Raw genomic sequence first — 12,399 nt, 5'->3', positions numbered from 1 at the left:
ATAAATCACAGATTGTGTGTTGCAGTTTATGAAGTCCTTAATCTTGTATTCCTCCTTCTTTTCTGCGTCCGAGAATGTTTTCCTTACTGGGTGTAGGTACCTGCAGATGTTGCATCGGCCACATTTAAAAGAACCAGTGCATCTTGGCATTTTTGATTCTTCTTCAACTTCCTTGTGCAGCATACTGGGGGCTAGGATATCTTTTAGATTTTTTGATTTCCTGAAGACGATTTCGGGGCGAGGAGGCAGTATTTCTTTGAGGACTGGGTCCATTAATAGAATTCCCCAGTGGTTGTTAAGTGAGTCTCTAATAATTTTCTCATGACGGTTGAAGGTGGTGATAAATGGAACGGATTCTTTCTTGGTTTTTTTGGGTTTATATTCTAGCAGGGTTGATCTCTCTAAAGCCTTTGCTTTGAGAGCAGCTTCTTCCACGATGGTAGCTGGGTATTCTTTGTTCTTGAATCTCTCTTTGTATTTCTCTATTTGGGTGTCACATTCTTCCTGGTTGCTGCAGTTCCTCTTTATTCTATTAAATTGGGAAAAGGGAATGTTGTTTTTCCATTTCTTCAGGTGGTTTCTTTTATAGTGCAGGTAACTGTTTGTATCAACCTGCTTAATATAATTCTTAGTTTCGACTCTTCCTTCCCTCCCTGTTAGGATCACATCGAGGAATTCAATTGACTCTTTATTAAGTTTAGAAGTAAAAATGAGATTCATCTCGTTGGTACTCAGGAATTCCAGGAATTTATAAAAACGTTCTTCAGTGCCATCCCAAACAATTAAAATGTCGTCTATGTATCGACGATAAAAGATAATGTGGTTCTTAAAATCATGGTTACCATAGATAAAATTCTTCTCCCAACTACCCATAAAAAGATTAGCGAAACTCGGTGCAAAAATCGTGCCCATTGCAGTCCCACAGCGTTGTAAGTAAAAATGATCTAAAAACTTAAAATAATTGTGCTGAAGAATAAAATACATGACGTCACATAAAAAATCTTTATGGATGGCTGTTAGTGAGGTGTCAGTTTCCATAAATTCTTTACAAGCTGTTACACCTTTCTTATGGTCTATGCAAGTGTACAATGATTGCACATCTATTGTTGCCCAACTATAGGTGTTTTTCCATTCAAAGTCTTTCAGGGAGTTCAGCACAGCTGTAGTGTCTTTTAAATATGAAGGCAGCTCTTTCACATAAGGTTTTAGGAAGACATCGACGTACTCTGATAAATTTGATGTAAGCGAGTCGATACCCGCCACGATAGGTCTTCCGGGTGGATTGGTCAAGTTCTTATGGATTTTGGCAAGAAATAAAAAATAGGGGTAGTGGGGGTCTGATTTCATTAGAAATTGGAATTCTTCCTTTGTAATTATCTCACTTCGTAGACCGTGTACTAGTAGTGTTCTTAGTTCTCCGACAAACACATCTTTGGGGTCACCAGACAGTTTAGTATATGAGACATCATCTCCCAATAATCTCAGTGCTTCCTTAGTATATTTCTCACGGTCCATGATAACCAGGCCCCCCCCTTTATCAGCTTGTTTTATAACAATTCCCTTATTTTTCTGTAGCTTTTTTAATGCCTCACTCTCCCGGTTAGTGATGTTCTTCTCTTTAATTTTCTCCAGGTTGGTCTCACATAGGTCTTTCTTAACCAGTTCATAAAAAATGCTTACATTACTCCCCTTTGACTCCAATGGATAAAATTTTGAGGTCGGTTTTAGACCTGATTTTGACTGATTTTCATAGTTGCTAATCACAGCATCCTCTTTCCTCAGAAAATGTCTTTTAAGTGTCAGTTTTCTGATAAATTTGTTTAAGTCGATGAAGGTCTCAAATTTGTTGAGACCCCCCGTGGGTGCAAACGTCAGGCCTTTATTCAGTAAGGATATTTCCGGTTCCGACAGTTTATGTTCTGATAAATTAAAAATTCCCTTGTCTTTTGTTTCCGTCACTAGAATGTTCTTTTTTTGTTCTCGTTCCCTCCTACTGCCCCGTTTTCCTCTTCTTCTGTATATCTTCTTTTGAGAGGTGAAGCGTGGTGAACATCTTCCTTCAGGGAATTTCTTGCGGCTTCTTTTGGTCGTGTTCCTGTTCTTTGGGCTAAAAAAGTCTGATCACTTTTAGAGTTGAGTCTTTGTAGTGCTGTAAATCTATTCTGCATCCTTAGTGTTGGAGATGGTGTATTCATTTCTGGATTCCGTAGTGGTTTACCTTTGGTTGGTATGGTTTTCCAGTATTGTCTACTTGTTTGATTCATTTGTTGGTTCATGGTTCCAAACCTGCTCCAGTTTTTTATTTTTCCTTGTTCATAATCCATCTTGTCCCTGAGAAATTTTTTCTCCTTATTCTTAGTGACCTCTTCTTCTATGTGTTCCATTTTTCTATAGAGAACCTTTTCATTAATCTTGTAATCCTCTTTATCTTTAAAGGGTTCAAGTTCACTTTCTTTGCACTTGATGTTCTTCTCTAATTCTAAGAGGGAGTTCTTCTTCTCATCAATCAGCAATTTCATTAGGTCAATGGAACAATTGTGTAGTGTTTTATCCCATTTTTCTAAAAAGGCTGCATCCAGGTTGCCGAATGTTGGTTGTTTTAGGAGTCTAAGCCCTCTTGGAATTCTATCAACTGAAATATAATGCTCTAGGCCCTTTATATCCCACCATGTTTTAACTTCTTTGGTGAGGAGTCTTTCTATGCCCCAAAACAATTCATCTAAATCACCAGGTGGGGAGGGTTCACTAGATTGCTGTTTCTCATTAAATATCTTTTGGCACCAGTTTTGTCTCTTGGTTGCCCGATCTGAGTTTCTCCACATTCTAAAATGGGTTGTAGTGCACCAGGCAGCAGATAAAAATTAGTACCAAAGGATTTCAAAAGTAGCGGGGAAAATATTGCGCCACTTGTGTACAACACCAAATGATCTAAGATCCACGTGTAGTTAAAATAAATGACACTCCCTAGGGGTTAACACAGGGCATCAGCTGTCCCCCAAAAACACAGGGATGGTAGTTCCCTGAAGCAACGAATAAAACACACAGGGGGTGGGGGATATAGCGACCAATGGTGTCTTGAAATAATTCAATAAAAGTGGATCTAAAAGTATATATAAAATGAGTAACCAGATCAAAATGAATCTAAAAAAGGGGAATTCCAAGAGGGCTTAGACTCCTAAAACAGCCAACATTCGGCAACCTGGATGCAGCCTTTTTAGAAAAATGGGATAAAACACTACACAATTGTTCCATTGACCTAATGAAATTGCTGATTGATGAGAAGAAGAACTCCCTCTTAGAATTAGAGAAGAACATCAAGTGCAAAGAAAGTGAACTTGAACCCTTTAAAGATAAAGAGGATTACAAGATTAATGAAAAGGTTCTCTATAGAAAAATGGAACACATAGAAGAAGAGGTCACTAAGAATAAGGAGAAAAAATTTCTCAGGGACAAGATGGATTATGAACAAGGAAAAATAAAAAACTGGAGCAGGTTTGGAACCATGAACCAACAAATGAATCAAACAAGTAGACAATACTGGAAAACCATACCAACCAAAGGTAAACCACTACGGAATCCAGAAATGAATACACCATCTCCAACACTAAGGATGCAGAATAGATTTACAGCACTACAAAGACTCAACTCTAAAAGTGATCAGACTTTTTTAGCCCAAAGAACAGGAACACGACCAAAAGAAGCCGCAAGAAATCCCCTGAAGGAAGATGTTCACCACGCTTCACCTCTCAAAAGAAGATATACAGAAGAAGAGGAAAACGGGGCAGTAGGAGGGAACGAGAACAAAAAAAGAACATTCTAGTGACGGAAACAAAAGACAAGGGAATTTTAATTTATCAGAACATAAACTGTCGGAACCGGAAATATCCTTACTGAATAAAGGCCTGACGTTTGCACCCACGGGGGGTCTCAACAAATTTGAGACCTTCATCAACTTAAACAAATTTATCAGAAAACTGACACTTAAAAGACATTTTCTGAGGAAAGAGGATGCTGTGATTAGCAACTATGAAAATCAGTCAAAATCAGGTCTAAAACCGACCTCAAAATTTTATCCATTGGAGTCAAAGGGGAGTAATGTAAGCATTTTTTATGAACTGGTTAAGAAAGACCTATGTGAGACCAACCTGGAGAAAATTAAAGAGAAGAACATCACTAACCGGGAGAGTGAGGCATTAAAAAAGCTACAGAAAAATAAGGGAATTGTTATAAAACAAGCTGATAAAGGGGGGGGCCTGGTTATCATGGACCGTGAGAAATATACTAAGGAAGCACTGAGATTATTGGGAGATGATGTCTCATATACTAAACTGTCTGGTGACCCCAAAGATGTGTTTGTCGGAGAACTAAGAACACTACTAGTACACGGTCTACGAAGTGAGATAATTACAAAGGAAGAATTCCAATTTCTAATGAAATCAGACTCCACTACCCCTATTTTTTATTTCTTGCCCAAAATCCATAAGAACTTGACCAATCCACCCGGAAGACCTATCGTGGCGGGTATCGACTCGCTTACATCAAATTTATCAGAGTACGTCGATGTCTTCCTAAAACCTTATGTGAAAGAGCTGTCTTCATATTTAAAAGACACTACAGCTGTGCTGAACTCCCTGAAAGACTTTGAATGGAAAAACACCTATAGTTGGGCAACAATAGATGTGCAATCATTGTACACTTGCATAGACCATAAGAAAGGTGTAACAGCTTGTAAAGAATTTATGGAAACTGACACCTCACTAACAGCCATCCATAAAGATTTTTTATGTGACGTCATGTATTTTATTCTTCAGCACAATTATTTTAAGTTTTTAGATCATTTTTACTTACAACGCTGTGGGACTGCAATGGGCACGATTTTTGCACCGAGTTTCGCTAATCTTTTTATGGGTAGTTGGGAGAAGAATTTTATCTATGGTAACCATGATTTTAAGAACCACATTATCTTTTATCGTCGATACATAGACGACATTTTAATTGTTTGGGATGGCACTGAAGAACGTTTTTATAAATTCCTGGAATTCCTGAGTACCAACGAGATGAATCTCATTTTTACTTCTAAACTTAATAAAGAGTCAATTGAATTCCTCGATGTGATCCTAACAGGGAGGGAAGGAAGAGTCGAAACTAAGAATTATATTAAGCAGGTTGATACAAACAGTTACCTGCACTATAAAAGAAACCACCTGAAGAAATGGAAAAACAACATTCCCTTTTCACAATTTAATAGAATAAAGAGGAACTGCAGCAACCAGGAAGAATGTGACACCCAAATAGAGAAATACAAAGAGAGATTCAAGAACAAAGAATACCCAGCTACCATCGTGGAAGAAGCTGCTCTCAAAGCAAAGGCTTTAGAGAGATCAACCCTGCTAGAATATTAACCCAAAAAAACCAAGAAAGAATCCGTTCCATTTATCACCACCTTCAACCGTCATGAGAAAATTATTAGAGACTCACTTAACAACCACTGGGGAATTCTATTAATGGACCCAGTCCTCAAAGAAATACTGCCTCCTCGCCCCGAAATCGTCTTCAGGAAATCAAAAAATCTAAAAGATATCCTAGCCCCCAGTATGCTGCACAAGGAAGTTGAAGAAGAATCAAAAATGCCAAGATGCACTGGTTCTTTTAAATGTGGCCGATGCAACATCTGCAGGTACCTACACCCAGTAAGGAAAACATTCTCGGACGCAGAAAAGAAGGAGGAATACAAGATTAAGGACTTCATAAACTGCAACACACAATCTGTGATTTATTTATTAGAATGTGACTGTGGAAAACAATATGTAGGAAAAACTAAGAGACCGCTGAAAATAAGGATACAGGAACATGTCCGCAATATAAAAAACAAAATGGACAATCACGCAGTATCCAAACACTTCAACCTTGCACATAATTCCAATCCGGAGGCACTAACTTTTAAAGCGATTGAACTCGTGAAGTTGGGAGAAAGAGGTGGCGACCTGGCCAATAAACTCTCACGCAGAGAAATGTTTTGGAACTTCCAATTACAAACACTCCACCCGAAGGGATTTAATGACTATTACGAAATCGCTCCGTTCCTGTGAAAACCACAGCCGTTGGATTATCACGGTTGGATCCTCACCTTACAGACCCTCCCCCTCCCCCCCCCTACCCCATTCCCCCCCCCCCAACCTCCCCCTACCCCATTGCCATCCACACTATTCCCATACTGTATTCCTTAACATATCACTTCACAGCTGTATGATGTATTAAGATTGACACATGTATGGTAAAAAGTGATTATTAGAGTCAGACCACACTGGAAAGGCCCAATCTCGTCCGATCTTGGAAGCGAAGCAGTGTCGGGCCTGATCAGTACCAGACCAGGGAGACCATCTGGGAAGATCAGGTACTGTAACCAAACTGAGGTTAATATAGCCTACATGAGCATGTCAGTTTAATATATATCACACTATCTGCATCTTAATAATTTTGCACTCAGCACTTTATATATTTTAATATATATCATCACCTTTAGCTTGCACTCTGCACTTTATATATATATATATATTTATCACTGTACAATGTATAGTTTACAATAGTAGTATTAATACTGATTAATCCCTGTTTTTTCTATCTATTTTTATACATTATACTGGAGAAATAAGACATATGTCTCTGATCATGGACCCCGCAAACATGGCCGCCGTGTGAAATTTTATATGAACAAATCCTTTTAAAGATGGCCGCCGCAATGATGTTCCTGAGAGTAAGGTTCATAGAACTGTTGGTCTCTAACGTCTGCAGCCGCGGGCGCATGCGCAATCGCATACCGGAAGTGGGGCGGAAATGACGCGACGGACGAAAACCGGAAGTGGGGCGGCAAAGATCCGCCGGCGCCTCTACAAGAGAGTTTTTTTAAAGCTCTCCAACACCAAACCTGCTTTGTAAATACTGCACTAACATCATGTATACATATACCATGAAATAAGACCACTAGATATGTGTAAATATAAGTTTTTAACCCATCTTATAATATCATGATTAATTAACAGGAAGTGATGTCACAATTACTATGAGATTAGTACTAGTATAAATAGAAGCTCAGTCCCACTCTGCCTTTACCCCTTGATGAAGTCTAAATGACGAAACGCGTTGGGCTACCTGGCAGTGACCTCATACCAAGTTAAGTTAAAATTGTTTTACATATTTTAACATACATTTTAACTGGTATTTATTGCATTGTGTGTTTTTTGTTTGTATCCCATTTTTTAAGAAGATTTGCTGCTCAAATTTTAGTAATTTTTTAGCACAAATGTATAATCATTGTCTGTTTTAGTGTATAAATAAATTTCCCCTTTTTTAGATTCATTTTGATCTGGTTACTCATTTTATATATACTTTTAGATCCACTTTTATTGAATTATTTCAAGACACCGTTGGTCGCTATATCCCCCACCCCCCTGTGTGATATATATATATATATATATATATATATATATATATATAAAGCGTTGCAGGGATGCAGCACTCACGGCATATTCAAAGAAACAACCAGACCTCAAAGTGATCTTAACGTTTCAATTTCATAGTCAAAATTTTCATCAGGAGATAATGAAATTTCGATTATGAAATTGAAACGTTGAGATCACTTTGAGGTCTGGTTGTTTCTTTGAATAAGCCGTGAGTGCCGCATCCCTGCAATGCTTTATACATTACTTATGAGGGCACCCGGCGAAGTTGCTTCTTGGGAAAAGGAGAGTGACGAATCTTGGAGTTATATATATATATATATATATATATATATATATAAATGTCAATTAAATAAAATAAATGTATACAAACAGTACCAGACAGTTGTGTCTTCCAGTTGTTCCTGTGCTGCTGCCTCTGGGAGGGGAGGGGCTGGGCAGGGAGGGAGCCTGCAGGCAGCGGAGCAGACAGTGCTGCTGCAGCTTGCTAAACTGCGTTACAGCCAGCCTGGTTGTCTCCTTCTGCAGCAGCAGGCAGAGAATAAGGCACTAGAGCGGGCGCGGGCACAGTGCTGACGGCTTCATTCATTACTACAGCGCCAGCTCTAGTAATGAATGAAGGGAGCTGGGGGAGAAGGGGACGTGAGCAGAGAGGAGGTCACTGAGGGTGACCCCTCTGCCTGGAGCCCCTCTGAACGACAGGGTCCGGTATAGTTGTCCCCTTTGACCCCCCTCCCTGTTGCCGGGCCTGACAGTATGCATTTATATGAATAGGAAACAACCACTTGCGACGGGAGATGTGGGATGGGTGAGGAAAGGGGAGTTCTAAAATATGCAGCGTACAGTAAGAATATGTTCACATAAATATTAACAGATACTGGGGTCTATGTACTAAGCCTTGGAGAGAGATAAAGTGGACGGAGATGGCCCAGATTTATCAAGCCACGGAGAGTGATAAATTGCACAGTGATAAAGTACCAACCAATCAGCTCATAACTGTCATTTTTCAAACACAGCCTGTAACATGGCAGTTAGGAGATGATTGGTTGGTATTAGAACACCGTGCAATTTATTACTCTCCACGGCTTAATAAATCTAGGCCAAAGTACCATCCAATCAGCTCCTAACTTTCTTGATACAGGCTGTTTTTGAAAAATAACAGGAGCAGATTGGTTGGTACTTTATCTCCATCCACTTCATCTTTTTCCAAGGCATAGTACATAGACCCCACTGACTGCAGCAGAGGGGCATATATGTATCTCTAAACTATAATTTGGCATATTCCTTATTTCTGATGCACATTCACACTGAATATGTCTGCTAAGACTACTAACTGCTTTTGATTGGCTTCTCTCTTTATTCATACAAAAACAGAACAATTGTAGCTACTGTTGGTTGTTTATTTTACTTACACTTGAGGGGATTTGATTAGCCATGGTTATTTACCACAGGCTAATTGATCGCCCAGGTCTGTCCAAATAGCCCGAAGCTCTGAAAAAAATGCCCAATAAGTAGCTTTGTTTTACGAATGCAGCAGCAAGGGCTGTGAACTTATCACAGATTCGATGTGCTTTTTCCCGAATATAGATTTTTTTCTGCCCTCAAAAAAGGCACTAATTGAATTGCAGGGGGGTAAAAAATGCGTGAAAAAAAATCCTCACGTAAATTGTGCCTACTGTAACTGAATTCCTCTCTATATAGCAATTGCTATAAATCATAGGTAGAATTGTAACCTGACGTAACCCAGCGCACATGCTACAGGTGCAGACATGTTTGGATTTTAGACATACAATCTTGGATACAACTGCACGAAGCTCAGCATCAGACCGAAAGAATGAATTGGATGAAATCCTATGTCAAAAAAAAGGAACAACTATGCCAAATGATAAAAACAGGTGACTAAAAAGCACATAAGAGCCAGAAAGATAAAGAAAGTATTTGGCCCCTTTTAATCAATGTAACACCACATACTAATTACTGTATCCTTAATGAGATGTTGATAAATAGGGTCACGTGGGTACACTGTAATTGATGTTCTCAAATCTGAATGTTGATAATGGAATATCTGGAAGTGAAAGGGATTACTGTATAGAGTACTTGAAAAAGGGGGAGAATGGTTCCCGTGAAGTACCGGAACCAAGAGAGAAAGAAAGACTATGGGGGTCATTCCGAGTTGATCGCTTGCTAGCAGTTTTTAGCAGCCGCGCAAACGCTAAGCCGCCGCCCTCTGGGAGTGTATTTTAGCTTAGCAGAAGTGCGAGCGAAAGGATCTCAGAGCTCCTACAAAAAAAAAAAAGGTGCAGTTTCAGAGTAGCTCCAGACCTACTCCTAGCTTGCGATCACTTCAGACTGTTCAGTTCCGGATTTGACGTCACAAACACGCCCTGCGATCGGCCAGCCACGCCTGCGTTTTTCCTGGCACGCCTGCGTTTTTTCAAACACTCCCTGAAAACGGTAAGTTGACATCCAGAAACGCCCCTTTCCTGTCAATCACTCTGCGGCTGGCATTGCGACTGAAAAGTGTCGCTAGACCTTGTGTAAAAATACATTGTCCGTTGTGAAAGTACATCGCGCGTGCGCACTGCACCGCATGCGCAGAAGTGCCGCTTTTTCACTTAATCGCTGCGCTGCGAACATTTTTCACTGGCGATCAACATGGAATGACCCCCTATATGTCTATTCTGGGGCACACTTTATTGATTGATGAAAAAGATGTATGTAATTCTGGAATTAAAATATAACTTTTATTGATATCCCTATAAAAACAACTATAAGGCAACAAAAAATGTGTCAAAAAATGTCAACATATGTCACAAGATACAATGAAAATTAAGAATTGTGGTGATGTAGCTCAATGAGCGAAAATATGTCTGGTCTCAATAGTGATCTCTTTATCCTAAATTAGTACAATAATTACTAAAATAAAGATATGACAGGAAAAAGAGAATATGCTCCGGGCTCTACCAAGTTCACTGGTGAAATGCCTGATAGAATTATGGTCAATAGATAATAGGTTCAAAGTCCTGTGTCTTTGGTTTGTATAGAGTACTTACCTCATCATATTTTTTCAGTCCCAGATAAGCTTTGCCCATGTGGACATAGGCCTTCAGGCACTTCTCATCACACTTGAATAAAGTAGATACATTCAAAATATTATTTATCTTCACGTGACCAGCCAAATAGTAATTTCAATACATATAGAAAATGTAAATGGTGCTTATAAGACAAGTTGTAAAATATTACAGACTTGACAGGCAATTATCAATCACTCTGCAGAACACTCTGAATACGTGACAAAAGAGGTACTATATACAGTACAGTAGGTAACCAATGTCTTGCTTTCTGCTGCTTACCCTATCAATCATTGCTAAAAAAAACAGCGAGAAAGGTGAGAAAGGTGAATGGGACACATAACTTGGCTATGGCTCGGAGTGCAGGCAGTGAACACAGGACAAAGACATCTTATACAGCAATGTATGCTTGCCAAAGTATATTCATATCTAGAAACTGGTAGGGGGAAAAAGTATAGTAAATATGGAGAATTTAGAGAGAAATGAATAATTATTCACGGTTTAGAATAGATGCTCACAACTAAAACAGTAAAGAATGAATAAAAGAAGTTTTGGATATGAGTACATTTTAATTAAAGAAACCCCTACCAGTGGCAATTCATTAGCACATTGCCAAAATAGAGATTCATGCAGAGTTGGACAAAATTATCAAAACCATAAATGTAATTAGCATACATACAGTAAAAAGGAATTGCGTAATTAGTAGATGAGCAGGCTTATTAACTTAGAATGGTAACTTTGGATATTAGTAAGTTAAGCAACTTGAATAAGTTACCAAATAGCTTAAATTCAGCATCGCCAAGAGAGAGGGTGGGTACGGACCAGTGTCCGCTCTTGACGGCCTTGCTTATCTTATGCGAGCAGTATATCTCTTCAGTGTACTCTAGCAGCATTAGGGGGACATTTACTAAGCAGTGATAAGAACGGAGAAGTGAGCCAGTGGAGAAATTGCCCCATCAATCAATCAGCAGCTCTGTATCATTTTATAGTATGCAAATTATAGATGTTACTTCAGTGCTGATTGGTTGCCATTAGAGATGTGCACCGGACATTTTTCGGGTTTTATGTTTTGGTTTTGGATTTGGTTCCGCGGCCGTGTTTTGGATTCGGACGCGTTTTGGCAAAACCTCCCTGAAAATTTTGTTTTGGATTCGGGTGTTTTTTTTTTCAAAAAACCCCTCAAAAACAGCTTAAATCATAGAATTTGGGGGTAATTTTGATCCCATAGTATTATTAACCTCAATAACCATAATTTCCACTAATTTCCAGTCTATTCTGAACACCTCACAATATTATTTTTAGTCCTAAAATTTGCACCGAGGTTGCTGGATGACTAAGCTAAGCGACCCAAGAGGGCGGCACAAACACCTGGCCCATCTAGGAGTGGCACTGCAGTGTCAGACAGGATGGCACTTAAAAAAATTTGCCCCAAACATCACATGATGCAGAGATAAATAAATAAAAAAGAGGTGCAGGATGGAATTGTCCTTGGGCCCTCCCACCCACCCTTATGTTGTATAAACAGGACATGCACACTTTAACAAACCCATCATTTCAGTGACAGGGTCTGCCACACGACTGTGGCTGAAATGACTGGTTGGTTTGGGCCCCCACCAAAAAAGAAGCAATCAATCTCTCCTTGCACAAACTGGCTCTACAGAGGCAAGATGTCGACCTCCTCCTCATCCTTCGATTCCTCACCCCTTTCACTGTGTACATCCCTCTCCTCACAGATTATTAATTCGTCCCCAACTGGAATCCACCATCTCAGGTCCCTGTGTACTTTCTGGAGGCAATTGCTAGTGATTGTCTCCACGGAGGAATTGATTATAATTCATTTTGATGAACATCATCTTCTCCACATTTTCTGG

General features: G+C 39.4%; 1 protein-coding gene and 1 pseudogene across 6 annotated transcripts in view; one reads left to right on the top strand and one right to left on the bottom strand.

The window, feature by feature from the left end:
* The window catches only part of TTC12 (tetratricopeptide repeat domain 12), a 344,406-nt gene that overhangs the window by 173,117 nt on the left and 158,890 nt on the right, over window positions 1-12,399 (bottom strand). For all 6 annotated transcript variants that reach the window (XM_063943179.1, XM_063943178.1, XM_063943181.1 and 3 more), the window contains one exon: window positions 10,511-10,582. In XM_063943179.1, coding sequence (XP_063799249.1) covers window positions 10,511-10,582 — 72 coding nt within the window. The remainder of the gene's footprint in view (window positions 1-10,510; window positions 10,583-12,399) is intronic.
* On the top strand, window positions 6,287-6,406 carry LOC134968437 (5S ribosomal RNA; annotated as a pseudogene).

Source organism: Pseudophryne corroboree, chromosome 10 (genome assembly GCF_028390025.1).
Source record: "Pseudophryne corroboree isolate aPseCor3 chromosome 10, aPseCor3.hap2, whole genome shotgun sequence".
In the NCBI taxonomy this organism is placed as follows: Eukaryota; Metazoa; Chordata; class Amphibia; order Anura; family Myobatrachidae; genus Pseudophryne; species Pseudophryne corroboree.
Note: the sequence above shows the minus strand (reverse complement) of the source record. Positions and strands in the feature narration are given on the sequence as shown.